Raw genomic sequence first — 24,621 nt, forward strand, 5'->3', positions numbered from 1 at the left:
AACATGTGCCAGTGAAATTAAACCTGATTCTGATTCCGAATCTATGGGTGGTGGTTAATTTAAAAAATCCAAGGAGCAGCACTGCCAATAAAGCTTTGTGCATGCCATGGGTTCCCCACCCAAGGGAAACTTAGACAGCAAATGTCAATACTTACAAGAACTCCAAACCTGCTGGCTTTTATTTACTGTTCTATACAGAAGTACTATATTTCCCCTGATCTGAGGCACTGAGTGCTAGGGGAATCATAGAATAGAATCATGATAGATAAAATAATGATGATATAAGGCTTTTAAAAATTATTTTAAAATAATTTTCAAATTTTTTATTTTTATCTGAAACTGTCAGAAAATATTCACTTCATTTCCAAAGGTGGCAATGTAATGGACAGATTTAAGGATGCAGTTTTTACTTTTGGAGTCTGGAATGCACAAAACATAATCCATATTTGTCTATATACAGAAACCTATTTAGGAGCTGGAAGAATTGGCTGCTTCACTTCCCTCTCACAAGCATTATTGTTCTAGTCAAGAAAGGTGTATGGGTTTGGGTCAGTAAATTGAGGGCATGCTATTTTGGTCCAGAAGCTTGGCAATACCGCAGGCTGCCTGCAGCACGTCATTAGTCTGTGTTGGCCATTGATGCAAAAGACACATTTCACCATGTTCTGATGTACAAGTGACAAATAAAGCTAATCTTTAAAATCTCTTTGGGTTCATCATTGTATTTTTAATTGCTAAGTTATGTAATATGAGTAAGCATCAAAGATTTTAACCAACATTTCTGAATGAATATTTTCCATGCAAGCTTGTGAGTAAGCTTTGGAAAGGAAGGAATTATTATATGCTATTTTTTTTCTCTCAGTGCCATATATTGATAAAGACTAAAATGAGGGTTGCTTGCACTACTTAAATTTGACATTTAAATTTACTTATTAAAGCAAAATGTATGCTGTTCAATCCCTTCTGAGTACATGGATGACTATTTCTCACTTAATCAATCAAGCAGCTGGTTGCAAATAACAGGCAGTTGTTGCAATATATAGAGTCATTTAACCAGGTGTGTAATGGTATGTTGTATAGCCTTGTCATCAATTTTGATAAACCTTAGATTGCAAAACACGAATGCCATTTTCTTACATGCCCACAGGAACTTTTGTTTTAACCTGTCAATTTGGTGACTTATCATGCAGCTGCTAGATTGTAGATTGGGCTGAGATATTAGTGCCTGATTTTATGACTAGTCACTTAAATTGCAACACTGAGGAACTGGGTGGGAATGTTAAATGAGAGTTAGAAGTGGGGAGAGGGGGCGGGGAAGTTGCATGTTACATTGGCATTGATTGTGTTGGTTAATTTTTAGTAGATGACAGCATTTGCCCTAAGCCAAAGGTTAACTAAATGATTCTAATGAAGATCAAAGAGCAAAGGTCAGTGTAATTGTAGAAACCTGATCTGCCAAACAAGTTATCGTTCCACACAACAATATTAAAAGGTACAAAACACAATTTTTAAAATTTAAAAGCTTTTCTTTAAATGACTTTTTTATTATTATTGAGGCAAAATAAAAGTTATTTCACTTAAACTAAGTAAAATTCTGATTCTCTGCTTCTGGTTGAGAAATTCATTATTGCAAGACTTATAACCTAGAGACACTTGTAGTTAATAGCTAAATTGATACTAAACCTCTTGCAAATGTCAAAAATGGTGTGTTTGTCATTGTTATTTGACAGAAGTGACACGCCTTATTAAATGTTATACAATGGTCCATGGGTGGTAATAATGAAACGGCCTTGATCAGGCAGTAAGGGGTGATTGGGGAAAGAGCAAAGGGTATAGGCAGCAAGATGCAAAACCTAGAGCAGGATATTTTCTATCATTCTCTTGTTATTAACTAAATGTCAAGGGGCGTTGTGATGATGAGCAGGGCTCTGTTGTTCAGTTAATCCTCCCACAATACCATTTGCTTAAGTGGGAGAATATGGCATAACACAATCTTGCAAAAAGAATGCTAAAATTCATGTTTGTTGAGTTAATACTCCACTAAAATATTCATTCTTGATTATTTTATGAGTGATAGTTAAGCCTGAAGTCACTACCAATACGTATTGCCTCCAAGAAAGGATAAGATTTAAGATTAACTTTATTTGTCATGTGTACATTGAAACATGGTGAAATGCATTGTTTGTGTGTTAGGGCAGCCCACAAATGTTGATGTACTTCTAATGCCAACATTACATGTCCAAACATTACTAACCCTAACTGGTATGTTTTTGAAATGTGGGAGGATACCAAGATACTCAGAGGACAACGCACAAAACTCCTTGCAGACAGTGGCATGAATTGTACCCGGGTCATTAGCACTGTAAAGTGTTATGCTAACCGCTACACTACCGTGCCATTCCTAAGTAAGACAGTGTTGAAGTCTGGAGCAGTTTCCGCATCCCTCAAATGTGAGTGAAGATGTTCTCTTCCAGATTGGCTCATCTCATTATCGTTAGACACTTCAAAGTTCAAAATAAGTTTATCATCAAAGTACATATATATTACTATATGCTGTCTTGAGATTCATTTTCTTACAGATGTTTATAGGAAAAAAGGTTACAATAGAGTTTTATGAAGAACCATAATTAAATAAAGATTGATAAATGATCAATGTGCAAATGAAGACAAACTGTGCACATAAAAATAACACTGAGTACATGAGTTGTAAAGAGTCCTTGAAAGTGAGTCAGTTCCGAATAGAAGTGAATGAAATTATCCACAGTGGTTCAGGAGCATGGTTGTAGGTACTAACTGTTCTTGAACCTGGTGGTGTGGGACCTGTGGCTTCTGTACCACCTACCCAGCAGTAGTAGTGAGAAGAGGGCATGGTCTGGATGGTGATGATGATGGATGATGCTTTCTAGTGGCAGCTCTCCTCCATGCAAATGTAGTCAATGGTAGGGCAGCCCATAGTTTGCACATCTGTTCCTTTAAGAGCTTTTGTTGTTACTTTTCTCAGGACTGGCAGATTGTTGATCAATACTTGGATGCCCAGTTAGTGAGATCAATCATGATTTCTCATTTTTATGGAGTGTGCCACAAGAAGGCTGTCATCTTCCTATCCAGCCTTTATTTGGATGATGGTGCATATTTACTTCAGGAAATGTATAGCATTCAGAGAAATCAGTTACTATTGTCAGCTTGAAAACATGTTTGCTACTCAAATGTTCTGGCTCCATTCCTGTAGTGATGATGTCAGCTGTGAAATGCTGTTAATCAATGTTAAATAATGTAGATTGTACTATTGCCTTGATGTCCTAGCTTTTTGTTTATGTTTCTTTAGTAGCTAGAGCAGAATTTCAGATTTGGGCATTCTATAGGTAGCTATATTTTATTGAGGAAAAATACATCAGGCAGGGCATGAACAAGACTTGGGTTGTTTGGAAGAATTTCTTATAGTGTTCCTCATGACAATCAAAATGCACCACTTCTAACAACTGAAATATTTAGAAATATTAAAATGTGTTTTTTAAAAAAAGTATTTTAGATGTAATGTAATTGACAATACACAGAATACTGGAGGAACTTAGATCAGGCAGCATCCACGTAGGGGAATAAACAGTCAACATCTTGGGCCGAAACTCTTTATGACTGGAAAGGAAGGTGACAGAAGCCAGAATAAGGAGGTTGGAGGAGGGGAAGGAATGCAGTCTAACAGGCGATAGGTGAAAGCAGGTAAAGGGGTAGGTGGTGGGATGAAGTAAGAAGCTTGGAGGGGATAGATGGAAGGGATAAAAGACTGAAGAAGGAATCTGATACAAGAAGACAGTGGACCATAGAAGAAAATGCGGGAGGGGATCCAGAGGGAGGGGATGTGTAGGTAAGGAGGAAAAAAGGAGCAAGAGAATGGGGAACAGTAAAAGAGAGAAGGAGGGAGGGGGAGAATACTGAAAGTTGGGGAATCCGATGTTCAAGTCATCATGTTTGAGGCTATTTGGAAGGTATTGCTCCTTCAACCTGAGTATGGCCTCATCACAGCAACAGAAGCAGCCATGGTCAGACATGTCTGAATGGGAAGTCAAATTAAAATGTGTAGCCACTTGGAGATCCTGTCGTTTGCAGTGGATAGAGCAAAGTTGCTGGACAAAGCGGTTCCCCCGTTCTGTGTCGATTCTCATGGGTGTAGAGAGGCTGTATCACGAGCACCAAATATAAAAGATGACCTTGACAGGTTGGTAGGTGAATGGTTGATTCAGCTGGAAGAACTGAATGGTGGTGATGGGGGAAGTGTTGGGCAGAGATAAGTGCAGGAGGGGGATTAGTGGGGGAGGGATGACTGGCAAGGGAGTCATGTAGAGACCAATCCCTACAGAAAGCTGATAGTGGGGAGAGTGAAAGATGTCCTTAATGGTTCCTCACCCCATCATTATAGAAAGAAGGGTTCTCCTTGCTCTGTCGAGTCTCTGTATCCAACACATCATTCTTCGTATCTTTCTGCAGCTCCAACAGGATCCTACCACCGAACACATTAGTTCCCTTCCCCTCCAATACTGAGGAAGGGTTTCGGCCTGAAATATCTACTATTGATTTCCCTCCATAGGTGCTACCTGACCTGCTGAGTTCCTCCAGCATTGTTGCTGTGTTGCTCAAGATATGCAACATCTGCAGAATTTCATGTGTTCTTACTGTAATTGACATGTTAAAAGCTGAAGACAAGTTTGAAACATTTGCAAACTTGCTTAGTCAAGAGGGCCAACTCGGCAGTCCATCTTGGCTTCCTTCTGAAATCAGCTAATGAGAACAACTTTACTTTGTTTTTCCTATTTCAGTCTTGTACCCTTCTATCAAATCTTGTGTCATAACGTCTTTTGCCCCAAGGAGAACAACCACAACCTCTCCAGCCTAACTTTGTAATTAAAACATAGCACATGTACATGTACATAGCACCATCCAGAGACAGAGAAGCAGTTTCAGCGACAGGTTGCTATCGATGCAATGCTCCTCAGACAGGATGAAGAGATCAATACTCCCCAATGCCATTCGGCTTTACAATTCAACCGCCAGGAGTAAGATATGCTAAAGTGCCGGGGTTAGGACTCAATGTATTTAAGTAAACTACTTAAGAACTTTTTAAAAGCTATTATTAATGCTTTTTGAGAGGGTGATTTTAGATGCATATCATATTTTTACTGAGTTAAGTATTGTATGTAATTAGTTTTGCTACAATAAGTGTATGGGACATTGGAAAAAATGTTGAATTTCCCCATGGGAATGAATAAAGTATCTATCTATCTATCTATCTAAAACCACTCATTCCAGAACAGTTCTGGTAAATCTGCTCTGCATCTATATAGTCAACAGTGAACATCCCTGCTTAGGACTATATGTTGGTTAGATGGTCATTATTGAAGTATTTGGAGATCCTGAGGCTCAGAACACAGACCCCAGGAATTGCACAGTGATTTTCCATGGCTGGATTAGTTGACATCCAGTACACAAAATTGTATGGAGTATGACTAAACCATTGGAATCTTCTCCCATTCATGTTCTAGGATTTCAGTTTTTCCAGTGCTCTTCAATGCCAGCAGCAGTCACTCTCTTCTTGGTCAGTTTTTGAACCAAGGCGGTGATGTGATCTTGAGCCATATAGTCCTGTGAAATGCAAAGTGATGATTAGTGCATAAATTATCAATGCATCAGAGGTGTTTGATTTACGTATTTTCTAAATAATAATCAAAAAGAAAATGAGTGCATTACCAATTTATTTTTAATTGAATCAGGATTAAATGTTCAAGATTTTATCTTTGCCTTAGCTTATGCAAATTGGTTTCTGGAAATTGGAGAACTGGAAGGAATTTATAGTTTTACAAAAGAAAAAATGTAGAAGCTGCAAGATTATGCTTTACTAATAACTCTTATAGCCACTATGCTTCTTTTGCATTGATTGTGAAGATTTTCAGATCTGTGAAATGTCAGAATAATTCTAAATGATGTGCAGATCACCCTGCATTCTGATTAATTATATATTGATGTAACTAAATTCCGATTTTGAGGAAATTGTGGTTTTGCCAGTAGGAGGTCTCTACCACAGTGTTTTGGACCAGACTCTTAATGTAGAGTGCTCACTGTCCCACACATTGACTCTCTCAGTTCTGGAAAAGAGACACTGGAATGACTGTTTCAACAGAGCAATTGGGGAGTGTGGTAGGATTGGCCAATGTAGATTCTGGTCAGAGAGTGTGAAAAATAGTGATCTGGATTGGATCTAGGGGTTCCAAGCCTGGGAGGGCACAAAATACCTCAGCTCTCAGGGCCATTAACACATGTATCCCACTCGCTCCCTGATAAATGATGAATAATATGGCTGGCATCTGAGAAAGGACAGTAACTGATGCTTGACAGATGACACAACACCAACATTGCTAGTGGGTATTGAATGTTTATTGAATATTAAGTATTATGTACGCTAAGGTGCTCTTTACCCCCATGAAATAAACCTGTCTACTTGCCTTTAAAATTTTTGAAATTCATTGTAAAATTTAGGTAGTGTTCAATAATAAATCTATTTTTGGAATATTAGAAGAGTAACTTTCCAGTATTGTGAATCAAGTGAACAAAACAGGATTTGGGTGTGCAGCATAACATCACAAATGTGATGATGAAGATTGATTTTTAAAAAATGTTTAGACAGCATGGGAAATGGTACATGAATTAATAAGATAAAACAGTAGATATACATTTATATGGAAAAATATAACCTTACACAAGAATATTGATACCTGGCCATAAATACTGGAAAATTAGAGGAAAACTGAAAACATGTTTTGTGATTTTTCTGTTATGGAACATGAATGGATATTAACCATCTGAAAGGTACATAGCAAAGATAAGTCATAACGTAGTTGTCCTTAGATTAAGCACATGAACAAAATTCATGTACACCTATTATCACCATCATATATTTTTAAATTACAGTGGATTCTGGTTAATTGGGGCAAGCGCTTATTTGGGACAACTCTTTTATATAAAAAAAAAAGCAAGCAATGACAAATCAAGAAGATAGCTGGGAATCTCTTTCACTTAAAGAGAAAATCTGCAGATGCTGGAAATCCAAGCAACACATACAAAATGCCGGAGGAACTCAGCAGGCCAGGCAGCATCTATTGAAAAGAGTACAGTCAACATTGTGGGCTGAAAGCCTTCGACAGGACTGGAGAAAAAAGGCTGAGCAGACTTAAAAGGTAGGGGAGGGGAGAGAGAAACACAAGGTGATAGGTGAAAGCTTAAAGGGAGGGATGAAGCAAAGAGTTGGGAAGTTGTTTGGTGAAAGAGACAGAATGCCAGGGAATAAAGCAAAGGGGGGAGGAGCACCCTTTTTAATTCCACTTCCCATTCCCATTCTGATATGTCCATCCATGGCCTCCTCCACAGTCGTGATGAGGCCACACTTAAGCTGGAGGAACAACACCTTATATTCCATTTGGGTAGCCTTGGACCTGATGGCATGAACATCAATTGCTCAAACTTCCGGTAATGCCACCCAACCTTCCCCCCTGCCCCCCAACACCCCTTCCACCCCCTTCAACATTCCCCTCCCTTTTTCCCCTTTCTCACCTTATCTCCATGCCACCCATAGCCTCCCTCTGATGCTTCAACCCCCTTTTCTTTCTTCCATGGCCTTCTGTCTCTTTCACCTATCACCTTGTGGTTCTCTCCCCACTCCTCCCACCTTTTAAATCTGCTTCTCAGCTTTTTGCTCCAGTCCCGCCCAAAACATCGACTGTACTCTTTTCCATAGATGCTGCCTGGCCTGCTGAGTTCCTCCAGCACTTTGTGTGGGTTTCTCTTTGTTTACTTGGAACGCTATACTGCTTAATTGAGAGAAGAGATGGTTAGTTACATGTGCTAGTGTGGCTGTTAGAATTACTTAGAGCAAATAGTTGCATGTGGTTATGTTATCTATTTGGGCCAATTAATGCTGATTCAAAAAGCAGTGAATTTTGATATTTTTGTTCTTTTTAAAAAAGATCTGACTTAAAAAAATGAGATCTTTGCCATGAAAAGATTTGACACTAGCTGAAAATATTATCCTACTGGACCAAATTAAAAGCCATCTACCTAACACCACTCATTGCCAGCTGTAGATCTACAAAATCTATTATTGCATGCTTCATATATCAGGTAGGTAAATTGCAAAAAGAATGGGCATTACTTGAAAGGCAACAGGGAAGAACCCAAAAGTGAAAGCATGAAGGTGAGGCCCTCAAGTAGTAGCCTTCCATTGTAACTAGATGAGGTGTACGTGTCTGTGGATCAGTGTTTTTAAAAAAACAATTCAGCTAAGAAGCTGAGTCATGAAGATTTTAAAGCAACAGATGGTTGGCTGTCTCAATAGAAATGTAGGTACCACATTAAATTCAAGAAAGGTAGTGCTGCCTCTGTACGTGCAGAAATAGACAATAGACAATAGACAGGTGCAGGAGTAGGCCATTTGGCCCTTCTAGCCAGCACCGCCATTCACTGTGATGATGACTGATCATACACAATTAGTACCCCTTTCCTGCCCTCTCCCCATATCCCTTGACCCCGCTATCTATAAGAGCTCTATCTAACTCTCTCTTGAATGCATCCAGAGACTTGGCCTCCACTGCCTTCTGGGGCAGAGCATTCCACATATCCACCACTCTCTGGGTGAAAAAGTTTTTCCGCATCTCTGTTCTAAATGGCCTACCCCTTATTCTTAAACTGTGGCCTCTAGTTCTGGACTCACCCATCAGCGGGAACATGCTTCCTGCCTCCAGTGTGTCCAATCCCTTAATAATCTTATATGTTTCAATCAGATCCCCTCTCATCCTTCTAAATTCCAGTGTATACAAGCCCAGTCGCTCCAATCTTTCAACATGTGACAGTCCCGCCGTTCCGGGAATTAACTTTGTGAACCTACGCTGCACTCCCTCAATAGCAAGAATGTCCTTCCTCAAATTTGGAGACCAAAACTGCACACAATACTCCAGGTGAGGTCTCACCAGGGCCCTGTACAGCTGCAGAAGGACCTCTTTACTCCTATACTCAATTCCTCTTGTTATAAAAGCCAGCATGCCATTAGCTTTCTTCACTGCCTGCTGTACCTGCATGCTTGCTTTCATTGACTGATGTACAAGAACACCTAGATCTAGTTGTACTTCCCCTTTTCCTAACATGGCTCCATTTAGATAGTAATCTGCCTTCCTGTTCATGCCACCAAAGTGGATAACCTCACATTTATCCACATTAAACTGCATCCACATTAAACTGCATCTGCCATACATTTGCCCACTCACTCAACCTGTCCAAGACACCCTGCATTCTCATAACATCCTCCTGACATTTCACACTGCCACCCAGCTTTGTGTCATCAGCAAATTTGCTAATGTTACTTTTAATCCCTTCATCTAAATCATTAATGTATATTGTAAACAGCTGCAGTCCCAGCACCGAACCTTGCGGTACCCCACTGGTCACAGCCTGCCATTCTGAAAGGGACCCGTTAATCACTACTCTTTGTTTCCTGTCAGCCAGTCAATTTTCAATGCATGTCAGTACTCTGCCCCCAATACCATGTGCCCTAATTTTGCCCACTAATCTCCTATGTGGGACTTTATCAAAAGCTTTCTGGAAGTCCAGGTACACTACATCCACTGGCTCTCCCTTGTCCATTTTCATAGTTACATCCTCAAAAAACTCCAGAAGATTAGTCAAGCATGATTTTCCCTTCATAAATCCATGCTGACTCGGACTGATCCTTCTACTGCTATCCAAATGTGTCGTAATTTCCTCTTTTATAATTCACTCCAGCATCTTTCCCACCACTGACGTCAGGCTAACCGGTCTATAATTCCCTGTTTTCTCTCTCCCTCCTTTCTTGAAAAGTGGGACAACATTAGCCACCCTCCAATCAGCAGGAACTGTTCCTGAATCTATAGAGCATTGGAAAATGATTACCAATGCGTCCACGATTTCTAGAGCCACCTCTTTAAGTACCCTGGGATGCAGACCATCAGGTCCCGGGGACTTATCAGCCTTCAGACTCAACAGTCTATCCAACACCGTTTCTTGCCTAATATAAATTTCCTTCAGTTCATCCTTTACCCTAGTTCCTTTGGCCACTATTACATCTGGGAGATTGTTTGTGTCTTCCCTAGTGAAGACAGATCCAAAGTACCTGTTCAACTCACCTGCCATTTCCTTGTTCCCCGTGATAAATTCACCCGTTTCTGTCTTCAATGGCCCAATTTTGGTCTTAACTATTTTTTTGCTATTCACATACCTAAAGAAGCTTTTACTATCCTCCTTTATATTCTTGGCTAGTTTACCTTCGTACCTCATATTTTCTTGGCGTATTGCCTTTTTTGTTAACTTCTGTTGCTTTTTAAAAGCTTCCCAGTCCTCCGGTTTCCTGCTCATCTTTGCTATGTTGTACTTCTTCTCTTTTATTTTTATACTGCCCTTTACTTCCCTCGTCAGCCACGGCCGCCCCTTACTCCCCTTAGGATCTTTCTTCCTCTGGAATGAACCAATCCTGCACTTTCTGCATTATTCCCAGAAATACCTGCCATTTTTGTTCCCAGCTAGGGTATTGTTCCATTGAACTTTGGCCAGCTCCTCCCTCATAGCTCCATAGTTCCCTTTGTTCAACTGTAATACTGACACATCCGATTTTCCCTTCTCCTTCTCAAATTGTAGGTTAAAACATATCATATTATGGTCACTACCTCCTAATGGTTCCTTTACCTCGAGGTCCCTGATCAAATCCGGTTCATTGCACAACACTAAATCTAGAATTGCTATGTCCCTGGTAGTCTCCAGTACAAGCTGTTCTAAGAATCCATCTCGGAGGCACTCCACAAACTCCCTTTCTTGGGGTCCAGTACCATTCTGATTCTCCCAGTCTACCTGCATGTTGAAATCCCCCATGACAACTGTATCATTACCTTTGCAACATGCCAATTTTAACTCTTCATTCAACTTACACAATAACCCCAACTTGCTTCAAAAAATTTGTGCAGATGATATCGACAATACCTTTATTGTGCCATGCCGAATGGTTTCCCTGGCTACAAACATTTAACTCTATCAGCTTCAAAGAAAACAATGGATTACATAACTCTTTCCTTTTGGTTAGTCCTGATGAAGGGTCTCGGCCCGAAACGTCGACAGCGCTTCTCCCTATAGATGCTGCCTGGCCTGCTGTGTTCCACCAGCATTTTGTGTGTGTTGTTGATTACATAACTCAACACAGACTGTTGTGTCTTTCAAATATGTCAGGAACTGATGAAAGGAAATTGGTTATTGGGAAAAGCGTTAAATCTCGGTGCTTTAAGGAGTGAAGAATGAATAGTTTACCAATCAAGTACTATGCCAGTGTACACTTGAGGAATTCCTCCATCAGTAACAATTGAACTAATACATAGTTATAGTACTGTAGTAATATTGGTAGTGTTCTAATTTGTTCTGTATTTCACTTAAATACATAATTTGTTACTCAATTAAACATTAGTTTGTCTTTTATACCTTTTTAACTATTTCCATGAAACTTTGGATAATTGGGGGCAGCCACTTAATTAGGCCAAAATGTACTGGTCCTGATGTGTCCCAATTAACAGGAATTCACTGTACTTATAAAATAAATGTTATATTTCTAATGTTTACAAAATTGTTTCAACAGTTTGAGAAATACCTAAAGTGTTGACCTGTTTGGCTTTAGATTTTGCTGTATGCATACAGTGAAAGATTAAAGTGAGATTAAAAGAGTATTGAATATAATAAAAAAGTATATTAACTAATTATTATGGTTTCCTTTGAGTTATTAATAAAATATCTAAAGCTGAATAGTTTGAGTACAGACTAATTGTGTATATATATCTTTATCTCTTGACAGCAAAAGAAGTCCTATTTGGAACGTAGTGTGAAAGATGCAGAAGACAACATCAGAGAAATGTTAATGGCCAGAAGAGGACAATAACCGTTTTTGCTTTTGGCAGCTGATTTACCTTGGTGATCATTTAGCTTGGATTCCAGAAGATTGTTGGCCATGATCTAACTCGCAGCATTAACACTGTTGGTCAATAACTCTTATCTAGTGGCATAATGGTACTCAGTTCTCTTTGAATCTGTGATACTGTCACTAATTAGAATTGTGTAAATGACAGGGGCTACTTTATGACCAGTAATTTACTTGAATCCAACTGAAATGAAGATCGATATAAGGGCAACTGAGATGGTACATTTAATGTATATGAAAGGTCATTGGCTTATTGGAGCATTTTGGTTTGGTAAAAACTTTCCAATTTTACTTCTATTGCCAACTATTAATATTTCAAGATCCTTGTCAAAAAAAAAACCAAATCTTTAGTTCAGTTTATGTGGTAAATATAAGCATATTTTACTTTATAAGAGTAATTTTAACACTGAACTTTTGCCAGCCTGCTTTGTTTTAAAGCTGTTTTCCAAGTAGCCTGAAGTATATATATATGATGTAAGCCAATCTTGAAACAGGTTTATTAAACACCAATGGTCCCTTAATCTGGCATCTGTTACAGAATGTAAAGTTATATAGAAACACACTTGTGAATATCAGATGCTTTGCTTTGAAACAATCGAGCTATTTGTTCCACATGATGGAAAAATCTATCAAAACAATAATAAAACCTCCAATTACATGCTTTTTTTGTAATTTTATGACAATGTCCTCCTGAAGTCTCTGAGGTGTTTTGGCCATGCCATTATTTGGGGGAATTACTTCAGCTTGCACTTGATATCAAGTATATGCTCTCATCTTTGCCAGTGACAGTATGCTCCTGCTCATTGCCTTGCAGAACAGGCTAAGCTTTGAACTTTTGATTTGTGCACATTAAGTGCAGCATTGCCCCACAGAACATCTGAATTGTGTTTAATTATATGTTTGAATAGGACTATCAATGTGTTTGAAACTGACTAGGTTCTGCAAATTCTGATATTTAAATTGCTCTTTCATGGTAACAGTGGAAACTGGAAATTCCCTCATAAAGGAACTTTGTGCAAGATTTAATATGTGAGCTGTGGTGGATTAAAGAAAAGTAAAATTACTGTTGCAGGATGTAAATAATCTTGCACTTTATTAATGTGAACAAGTTTTTGGTTACTTAATTCACTGGTACTAGTAAGGTACCAAATATTCTTAATTTCCATATTTATTATGCTTTGGTTTAGTCTATGAATTCCTTTGTTTTATTTCAGATTTGAATATTTACTTCAGGGATAAAACCACAACATATATTGGATTAGTTAGTTATTTGTAAATCTGCATTGTAACATTGTGCCTGGGCAATTGCTCTGTTAATAATCAACGAAACGTGACATCTACATTGGTGTGTCATTGGAGTCACATACAGGCTTAAGTAGGTAGTAGCAACCAGTTACATATTTGCAGTAGGACAGTTACTTCCCCCATCTTTTATTTTCAGTTCAAAAAAATGCCCTGGTTGAATTATTAACATGTTCTCTGGATTATCATTTGTCAAGTAACAAAGCCAAAACCCTGGAAAATAACACAATATGCCATTTACTGCGAATGGAATTGTTTCTCAAGCAAAATATATTTTTAAAATATGCCAAAAGCTACTGACTTCCCCGTCTTGTCAGATGTCAGCTAAGGCTAGATAAATAGGTAGCTATAGAATATTACAGCACATTACAAGCCCTTCGGCCCACAATGTTGTACTGACCTTGTAACCTATTCTAAGAACAATCTAACCATCCATTTTTCTATAATTCATGTGCTTAAAAGTTTAGAGTATTAGAACACTACAGCACAGAAATAGGCCCTTTGGCCCATCTAGTCTGTGCTGAGCTATTGATCTGCCTAGTCCCATCATCCTGCACCTGAACCTTAGCCCACTATACCCCTTCAATCTATGTATCTGTACAAATTTCTCTTAAATATTGAAACCGAACGCGCATATGCCACTTCTGCTGACAGCTCATTCCACAATCCTCCATGCTTTGGGTGAACAAGTTCCTCCCATGTTCCCCTTAAATATTTCACTTTTCATCCTTAACCCACAACCTCTAGCTCTAGTCTCTATACCCTTCAGAACTCTGTATATATCTGTCAAATCTCACCTCATTCTGCTATGCTCTAGGGAATAAAGTCCTAATCTTTCCCTATAACTCAGGTTCTCAAGTCCTAGCAACATCCTTGTAAATTTTTTCTGCACTCTTTCAATCTTACTGTTATCTTTCCTGAAGGTAGGTGGCCAGAACTACACACAGTACTCCAAATTAGACCTCACCAATGCTGAAAACCACTTTTTAAATGCTTTTTATAAGATGAGTTAATAGAAGGCTAAAGTTGTAGTTTAATCATTCTTGCTTTTTAAAAAAACTCATGTATTTTTCACAAGTAATTGATGGTTTATTCACACTTACTAACAAAGCGATAATGCAGTTAAACCTTTATCATTTTTGGTTACATCGTGTGGGTAATGTGCTGTTGTGTAACCATCGATTGGTTTTATCTCAGGAATTTTCCTTATCTCGATTATAAAAGTGATGGATTTTTCAGGGGTGCCATCTTTATCTTGGGCTTCTGACTGATTTCATTGATCTTAACTTTGTTTCTCATTATTTAGTTTGCTTAGTATTTCTATGTATGTTTGTACTTTACAATTAATGATTGTTAATTTAAGACTGCTCACCGTTCTCGACTCCTGGAAGAATCCCAAGGATCAGAAAATAGATATCCAACACCAACATCTTATACAACTTCAATATATCATCCCAACTCCTCTTCTCAGTACTTAGATTTATGAAAACCAATGTGCCAAAAGATCTCCTTGTGACCCTATCTACCTGTGATGCCACTTTCAAGGAATTGTTAATCTGTATTCCCAGAACCCTCTGTTCTACTACACTCTCAGTGCCCTACTGCTCACTATGCAAGTCCTATGTTGGTTTGTCCTCCCAAAGTATAACACCTCACACTTGTCTGCATTAAGTTCCATCTGCCAGTTTTCCATCTGGTCCAGGTCCAGCTGCAAGCTTTGATGGCCTTCCTCACTGTTCACTACACCCCAATCTTGGTGTCATCTGCAAACTTGCTGATCCAGTTTGCTGCATTGTCATCCAGATCATTGGAATAGATGACAAACAACAACAGACCCAACACTGATCCCTGCACACACCACTAGTCACAGGCCTTCAGTCAGAGAGGCAACCATCTCCCATGAAGGAAATGTCTAATCTAATTTACTACCTGAACCTGAACGCCAAGTGACTGAACCTTCTTGACCGATCTCCCATGTGGGACCTTGTCAAAGGCCTTGTTAGAGTCCATGTAGACAAATTTCCTGGAATTTTCTTTAAAAATCTGTATAAAATTTGTTAGATACGAGCTACCACGCAGAAAACCATGTTGACTATCCCTAATCAGTCCCTGCCTATCCAAATACTCATTTTAGTTGTAGATAAATCTGAAACTATATGGTGGTGCACCATTAAGAAGGCAGACAGTTATTGATGGACAAGTCAATACTGTTATTTTCTTTTAACAAAGATGTATAGAATAAACCACCTTTCTACACGTCTCTCTACTTCGATTTTTAAATTTAAGAGCATTTATTGTAATGAGGTGTAATGATATTAATACCCTCATTTTAAGAACAATATGATTTTTAAGCCAGCTATTTAACTTTCCTATATTGCTGACAGATGTTAATGACTATGATGGAAATCAGTCGTTGTAATCTCTAAGTGACAGAAGCAGAATAGGCCTTTTCCCCATTTTAGTTTGTTTTCCAATAAACTCTATATGGAATTTAACTGCAAGATCAAAGGGTAGGGACATTTAAAAAAAAATATAGAAAATATTCAGCAAACCCAGCAGTATCTGTGAGAGAATAATGATGCTGTTGTGTTTGGATTAATGTCTTTCTATTAAATGTCTTGAAGAAAGGGAATGGGATAAATTAATGTGGTTGAATGGGAGAAGTAAAGAGAACCATTGAATGTTTCAGTTTCACAACTAACCCTTAATTAAGGTACATAAATAGGATCTCAGTACATTCATGGGAAAAGCAGCACCCCAGTGCTACTTTGGTGTCAGCCTAGATTATGCATGAAAATCCGTGACTGTTCTGACTCGGGGAAAATATCATTGGGCCATAATTAACGGTATTTTGAAGCCTTCACTGATCTATGAAGTGAACATTAGAGAGGCAAGCAAGTTTTTTTTTTTGGCTTTTGGGTCATTATTACTCAAAACTGAATACATTTCCTTTCAAATGGATCAGAAGTGGCATTTTGGGGATCCTTTCCAATTTTATCAAGCCTTAAGCTGAAAGTGTGATAAAATAGGCTTTACCCATCATGCCTTGAACAAAAGCCTTTCATATGCAGGTTTCCCACCATCTGTAGAGAGTAGAGTTCTTGGAGGAAGGGTAGATAAGAGGAAGTCAGGTTTTAAAAAAAGAATTAGTTCTAAGAACTGGTGGTGGTTCAGGATGTTGGTTGAATACAACAAATTAACTGAACAACAGAGCCCTGCTCATCATCACAATGCCCCTCAATAGTAGGAGTATTACAGGTAAAGGTGATGAACTTAGAACATGGATCTATGATGTTTTGGCTATTACGGTGACTTTGTTGAGAGAGGAACAGAAATGGGTGCTTAAAGATAGGGAGGAGATAAAAGGTGGAAGAGTTGCACTACTAATCAGTGACAATATCACAACTGCACTTGAGGGGCATAATGGAAGGCTCGTCCACTGAGTCTAAATGGGTAGAAGTCAAACATAGGAAGAGTACAATCACTCCCCACCCCCCCCACCCCAATAGCCACCAGGACATTGAGGAACAGATATGCAGGCATGTTAAGGAAAGGTGTAAAAATAATAGGGTTGTCATTGGGGACTTCAGCTTCCCTAATATAAACTCAGACTTTCTGAGACTAAGAGGTTTAGACAGGGTAGCTTTTGTTAGATGCATCTAGGAGTTTTCTTAAATCAATGTGTAGAAAGTCCAACAAGAGGAGGGTCTGTATTGGACTTGGTGTTGGGTAATAAGCCTGACCTTTCAGTGGGTGAGCAGTTAGGGAATAGTGACCATACCTTTTAAGTTTTAAGATATCTATAGATAAGGATAAGTATAAACCTTGTAGGAGAGTATTAAGTTGGAGCAGGGCAAACTACAAGAGATTAGGCAGGAACTAGGGAGAGTTAATTGGGAACAGCAGTTTTGAGCAAGTCCACATCCTACATGTGGAGTCTGTTTAAATACCAACTGCACAGAATACAGGATAGGTATGTTCCAGTCAGAAGGAAGAACTAGGATGGCTAGCTAAAATAACTTTGAATGTCAAGAGGGATGATGAATTTGATCAAGAAGAAAAAGGAAAAATATGCAAAGCTTAGGAAGCTAGAACTAAACAGAGTCCTGAGGATTAGAAAGAAGTAAAGGAGGGAATTAGGAAAGCCAGGAGGGGACATGAAAAGCCCTTGGCAAGTAGGATTAAAGGGAATTCCAAAGTATTCTATACATATATCAAGAGCAAGAGTATAGTTAGAGAGAGGGTAGGACAACTTGAGGATAATAAGGGAAACATTTGCTTAGATGTGGAGGATATGGAGATCATTGCTGAGCATATTGTGAGCATATACTGCACGGTGGCAGGGCCTATGGAACTGAGTCTGACCCTGTGGTGCAGAAGGATGGGACAGGGAAGAGGAGAGCTGTTGTCATTGGAGACTCTATAGTCAGGGGAGCAGACAGGAGATTTTGTGGACATGAGAAGGAAACCCGCATGGTTTGTTGCCTCCGGGTACCAGGGTCTGAGATGTCTCTGACCGGGTGCATGACATCCTGGTACGAGAGGGAAAACAACCAGAAGTCGTGATACATGTTGGTACCAACGACATAGGCAGGAAGAGGAATGAGGTCCTGAAGTGTGAGTTTCGGGAACTAGGAAGAAGGCTGAAGAACAGGACCTCAAGGGTGGCGTTCTCAGGATTGCTGCCAGTGCTACGTGATCGTGATGGTAAGAATTGGAGGAGATGGCAGTTGGATGCGTGGCTGAGGAGTTGGTGCAGGGGGCAGGGTTTTAGATTTTTGGATCATTGGGATCTCTTCTGGGAAAGGTGAGACCTGTACAGATTGGATGGGTAGCACCTGAACTCGAGGGGGAGCAATATTCTTGCAGGTAGGTTTGCTGGCATGGTTCGGGAGGGTTTAAACTAATTTGCAAGGGGGATGGGACCCGGAGTGATAGAACAGTGAAGGAAGTGCATAGAGTAAAGCCAAATGTAACATATAGAGAGGCTTGGAGGAAAGAGAAGCAGAATAAAGGGTGTAAACATAGACAGGTAGAAGGGCTAAAGTGTGTGTACTTCAATGCAAGAAGCATCAGGAACAAAGGTGATGAACTGAGAGCTTGGATACATACATGGAATTATGATGTTGTGGCTGTTACAGAGACTTGGCTGGCACCAGGGCAGGAATGGGTTCTCAATATTCCTGGATTTCAGTGCTTTAAAAGGGATGGGGGGGGGGAGGGGAGGAGGGGTGGCATTACTGGTCAGAGATACTATTACAGCTGCAGAAAGGGTGGGTAATGTAGCAGGATCCTCTTTTGAGTCAGTATGGGTGGAAGTCAGGAACAGGAAGGATTGGGAGGCAGATTTTGGAAAGGTGCAAAAATAACAGGGTTGTTATGGGTGACTTTAACTTCCCTAATGTTGATTGGCACTTGATTAGTTCCAAGGGTTTAGATGGGGCAGAGTTTGTTAATGGTGTCCAGGATGGATTCCTGTCACAGTATGTTGACAGGCCGTCTAGGGGGAATGCCATACTAGATCGAGTATTAGGTAATGAACCGGGCCAGGTCACAGATCTGTCAGCGGGTGAGCATCTGGGGGACAGTGATCACTGCTCCCTGGCCTTTAGCATTATCATGGAAAAAGATAGAATCAGAGAGGACCGGAAAATTTTTAATTGGGGAAGGGCAAATTATGAGGCTATAAGGCTAGAACTTGCGGGTGTGAATTGGGATGATGTTTTTGCAGGGAAATGTACTATGGACATGTGGTCGATGTTTAAGGATCTCTTGCAGGATGTTAGGGATAAATTTGTCCCGGTGAGGAAGATAAGGAAGGGTAGGGTGAAGGAACCATAGGTGACAAGTGAAGTGGAAAATCTAGTCAGGTGGAAGAAGGCAGCATACATGAGGTTTAGAAAGCAAGGATCAGATGGGTCTATTGAGGAATATAGGGTAGTAAGAAAGGAGCTTAAGAAGGGGCTGAGAAGAGCAAGAAGGGAGCATGAGAAGGCCTTGGCGAATAGGGTAAAGGAAAACCCCAAGGCATTCAATTATGTGAAGAACAAAAGGATGACAGGAGTGAAGGTAGGACCGATTAGAGATAAAAGTGGGAAGATGTCCCTGGAGGCTGTGGAAGTGAGTGACATCCTCAATGAATACTTCTCTTCAGTATTCACCACTGAGAGGGAACTTGATGATGGTGAGGACAATATGAGTGAGGCTGATGTTCAGGGGCATGTTGATATTAAGGGAGAGGCGGTGTTGGAGTTGTTAAAATATATTAGGACGGATAAGTCCCCGGGGCCTGACGGAATATTCCCCAGGCTGCTGCACGAGGCGAGGGAAGAGATTGCTGATCCTCTGGCTAGGATCTTTATGTCATCGTTGTCCACGGGAATGGTACCGGAGGATTGGAGGGAGATGAATGTTGTCCCCTTGTTCAAAAAAGGTAGTAGGGATAGTCCAGGTAATTATAGACCAGTGAACCTTATGTCTGTGATGGGACAGCTGTTGGAAAAGATTCTTAGAGATAGGATGTATGGGCATTTAGAGAATCATGGTCTGATCAGGGACAGTAGGCATAGCTTTGTGAAGGGCAGATCGTGCCTAACAAGCCTGATAGAGTTCTTTGAGGAGGTGACCAGGCATATGGATGAGGGTAGTGTAATGGATGTGATCTACATGGATTTTAGTAAGGCATTTGACAAGGTTCCACACAGTAGTCTTATTCAGAAAGTCAGAAGGCACGGGATCCAGGGAAGTTTGGCCAGGTGGATTCAGAATTGGCTTGCCTGTAGAAGGCAAAGGGTCGTGGTGGAGGGAGTACATTCAGATGGAGGGTTGTGACTAGTGGTGTCCCACAAGGATCTGTTCTGGTACCTCTACTTCTTGTGATTTTTATTAATGACCTGGATGTGGGGGTAGAAGGGTGGGTTGGCAAGTTTGCAGACGACACAAAGGTTGGTGGTGTTGTAGATAGTGTAGAGGATTGTCGAAGATTGCAGAGAGACATTGATAGGATGCAGAAGTGGGCTGAGAAGTGGCAGAAGGAGTTCAACCCAGAGAAGTGTGAGGTGGTACACTTTGGAAGGACAAACTCCAAGGTAGAGTACAAAGTAAATGGCAGGATACTTGGTAGTGTGGAGGAGCAGAGGGATCTGGGGGTACATGTCCACAGATCCCTGAAAGTTGCCTCACAGGTAGATAGGGTAGTTAAGAAAGCTTATGGGGTGTTAGCTTTCATAAGTCGAGGGATCGAGTTTAAGAGACGTGATGTAATGATGCAGCTCTATAAAACTCTAGTTAGGCTACACTTGGAGTACCATGTCCAGTTCTGGTCGCCTCAGTATAGGGAGGATGTGGAAGCATTGGAAAGGGTACAGAGGAGATTTACCAGGATGCTGCCTGGTTTAGAGAGTATGGATTATGATCAGAGATTAAGGGAGCTAGGGCTTTACTCTTTGGAGAGAAGGAGGATGAGAGGAGACATGATAGAGGTGTACAAGATATTAAGAGGAATAGACAGAGTGGACAGCCAGTGCCTCTTCCCCAGGGCATCATTGCTCAGTACAAAAGGACATGGCTTTAAGGTAAGGGGAGGGAAGTTCAAGGGGAATATTAGAGGAAGGTTTTTTACTCAGAGAGTGGTTGGTGCGTGGAATGCACTGCCTGAGTCAGTGGTGGAGGCAGATACACTAGTGAAGTTTAAGAGACTACTAGACATGTATATGGAGGAATTTAAGGTGGGGGGTTATATGGGAGGCAGGGTTTGAGGGTTGGCACAACATTGTGGGCCAAAGGGCCTGTAATATGCTGTACTATTCTATGTTCTATATTGATATGTTAGGGCATTTCAAGATAAAGGAGGAGGTAATGTTGGGTTTCATAAAGAGTATTAAGGTGGATAAGTACCCAGGACCTGATGGGATATACCCCAGGTTATTGTGGGAAATAAAAATGATTGCTGGGGCCTTGACCAATATCTTCGTGTCCTCTCTAGCCATAGGCAAGGTCGTGGAAGACTGGCGAGTAACTAATGTTGTTCCATTATTCAGGAAGGGAACCAGGGATGATCCTGGAAACTAGACTGCTGAATCTCATGTCTTATAAAAGTAGCTACACAGGTTGATAGGGTGGTTAAGAAGGCATATGGCATGCTGGCCTTTATTAATCAAGGCACTGAGTTCAAAAGTCAGGAAGTTATGTTGCAACTTTATAAAACTGGTTAGGTCACATCTGAAGTGTTGAATACAGTTCTAGTCACCCCATTATAGGAAGGATGTTGAAGCTTTGGAGAGGGTGCAGAAGAGATTTACCAGGATGCTGCCTATTAGAGGGCATGTGCTGTAATGAAAGGTTGGATAAAGAGACATTTAGATAAGGACAAGAATGAGGAAAATGAAGGGATATGGGCATTGTGTAGTTTAGCTAGCCATTTGATTACTAATTTAATTGGTTCAGCAGAACATTGAGGGCCGAAGGGCCTGTTCCTGTGCTGTACTGTTGTATGTTCTAAAGTGTAGTGCAATTTGAAGTACTCAAGAAGAAATGCTAACCTGACAATTGTGGAATAACTGGGAGAGGCGTGTTATGGCACAGAGCAAGACAGCGCCATGTGGAAAGGAATATGAAAGAGATGATTGGTTCAGGGTTCTGATAGATGTGGGGAAGATGATGTTCCTGAATATGGATGTCCAGGCTTTTAAGCTCCTCTATCTTATTGCAGACGTAGAAGAAAGTAAAGGGAATGATTGCCATCCTTGATGAAGCAATGCACCATGATGAATTCGATGGAAGAAAGTGACAGACCTGTGATGGATTGGTCTGTTTACCACCACCTCCAGGTCCAGTCAGTCCAAAGCATACCATACTGAGATACAACCCTTCAAAGTTCTCCCTACAGCGCAAGTGTGAAAGTTTAACAGAATCCACACTCACATGCCAAATGTTCTCATGCATAAGAAAGTGAATACACAGATGGCCTTTCTAGACCACTATATCATAGTGAAGGTGCCAGGTTAGGTTGCTGGTGATGTTGTTGCCAAGGAACTTGAAGCTGATTTTTGGTGATACAAATGCCAAGAAAGTTGATTGGTTTTTTATATGTCTGTATAAAAATTTCCAGCAACCATATTGCATTATTTGTAAAATTCCTGGTGTCAGTCTTTTGTTGCTAAGATACATCCTCGGGTGCACTAGGATACATCACCAGTGATCTAACCTGGGATCATCGGGTGTTTCAGATCTTCCAATTCCCATCACTGCCCGTAAGGAGTTTGTACATTCTCTGTGACTGCGCGGGTTTCCTCTGGGTGCTTCGGTTTCCTCCCACAGTCTGAAGATGTACCAGTTGGTAGGTTAATTAGTCATTGTAAATTGTCCAAAGGGTTAAATCGAGGGTGCTGGGTAGCGTGGCTCAAAGGGCCAGAAGGGCCTATTCAATAAAATAGATAAATAAACATCAGACACCCTTACCCAGGTGACCCGGCCAGGGTTGATCAGGCCCTGGCTTGTGTCTCAGCAGCACTGGTCCATGAGTTACACCTCTTGATCCGTAGCCACCTCGCTCAGCAGCCTCTGTGACCGTCCTGATGGCACTTCTCTTTGTAGCTCCCGTAATGCCAAGGAGAGAATAGGTTCTGCATAGCGAGCAGCCAGTGAAACCTCTAACCCCCACCTCTGCAGGCTTGCGTTATGCCCTCCACCCCTGTCTTGGGGACTGTTCTACCAGCTCCTGGTATTTGGCCTTCTTACGCTCAAATGTCTCCTCAATCTGGTCTTTCCAGGGCACTGTCAGTTCCACCATGAGCACCTGCTTCGAGGCTTCTGACAGAATGGCCATGTCAGGCCTCTGCGTTGATGATGTGTGGAACTCAGGGAACTTTAATTTTTGTGTACAGGATGTGCAGCCTTAGGGTAACCATTACAGTGCAGTACAGGCCCATCAGCCCCCAATGTTGTGCTGAGCTTTTAACCTACTCTAAGATCAATCTAACCCTTTCCCTCCTACATAGCTCTCCATTTTTCTATCACTTTATGCCTATCTAATGCCCCCATTGTAACTGCCGCTACCACTACCCCTGTCATGGCATTCCACGCACCCACCATTCTCTGTGTAAAGGCTTTTCTCTGACAGGAGCCTCATTTTGCTACGTTACTATACACTGTGTGATGATAATCAACTGGCCATGAAATGCTTTTGGGCATTCTGGAGCAATAAAATGTTAATTTTTTAAAACTTTGTAATTTTAACAATTTTTAAACCAAACTTCATTTAGCTTCCCTGCAAAGCTTAATATATTGAACAAAACTAAAAATAACCTAATTTTTCAAATCATTCTTTATCCCTCTGTTCATTTTGCATTTAGTACAACAGCAATGAAAAATTATCAATGTAGTAAATGTCACTTTCCCTGAAAACTTTGATACTGAATGATGTGTATATAATAATCAGTAAATAAACCACAGTGTATTGCAATATAAATAATATTAATCTGTAAATAAATCAAAATCATATTTGTAAATAATTTGACTCTTAATTAATGCAGAATATATGTACATTTATAAAACAATCACATTTATATTGTTTTAGTTATCAGAAAAATGGACCAAAATATTGCACTGGAATTGAGACAACAGATTTTTTCAGAAGTTTGCAGTAATATTACTCAAGATATATTGTGCCCCCATGTGGTGAAATTTAGCAGCAATAATTAAGATTTATAATACTTATAGAAAAATCTAGCTGGAATAATTCAAAAATACAACTATATTTCAATTATTTCAGCTATTATAATTAAACTCTCATTTTCATGATTCACAATGATATTTGTATTTATAACTCCCTTTTAGCATAGACAATAAGGTATAAAGTACTTCAGAGACAAAAGACATTAACCTAAAGAAAAAGATAGCAGCAAGTGTGATCAAACAGGTGAGTTTTAAGGAGGGAAAAATGTTGGAGCGTTTCAGGGGACTTTCCAGAAAAGTGATTGCTTGCCTGAAAGCAAAGTTGCCCATGATAGAATAAAGGAACAAGATGATAAGATATCAGACTGGAAGGATATAGTGATGGGGTGGATCTAGAAGTGGATTGAAGAATAATTGCAGAGAGAATCATAAGGATAGGGTGAGGTGGAATCTGGCAGGATTTAGATATCAAAATTTAAAATCAGTGAGCTTTGGGTGATTGAGAAACAATGACATAGTTCAATGGGATTTTGAGTAGCAGAGAAATATAAACCCCATTTCCAGAAAAGTTGGGATATTTTCCAAAATGCAATAAAAACAAAAATATGTGATATGTTAATTCA

The 24,621-nt window shown here is 40.1% G+C and overlaps 1 protein-coding gene across 1 annotated transcript in view; it reads left to right on the forward strand.

Moving 5' to 3' along the window:
* Window positions 1-12,680, forward strand: part of pfdn1 (prefoldin subunit 1) — a 71,289-nt gene extending 58,609 nt beyond the window's left edge. Inside the window, exon 4 of the mRNA XM_073067550.1 lies at window positions 11,900-12,680. Coding sequence (XP_072923651.1) covers window positions 11,900-11,983 — 84 coding nt within the window. The 3' untranslated portion in view covers window positions 11,984-12,680. The remainder of the gene's footprint in view (window positions 1-11,899) is intronic.
* Window positions 12,681-24,621: the final 11,941 nt, after the last annotated feature.

Source organism: Hemitrygon akajei, chromosome 15 (assembly GCF_048418815.1).
Source record: "Hemitrygon akajei chromosome 15, sHemAka1.3, whole genome shotgun sequence".
Lineage (NCBI taxonomy): Eukaryota > Metazoa > Chordata > Chondrichthyes > Myliobatiformes > Dasyatidae > Hemitrygon > Hemitrygon akajei.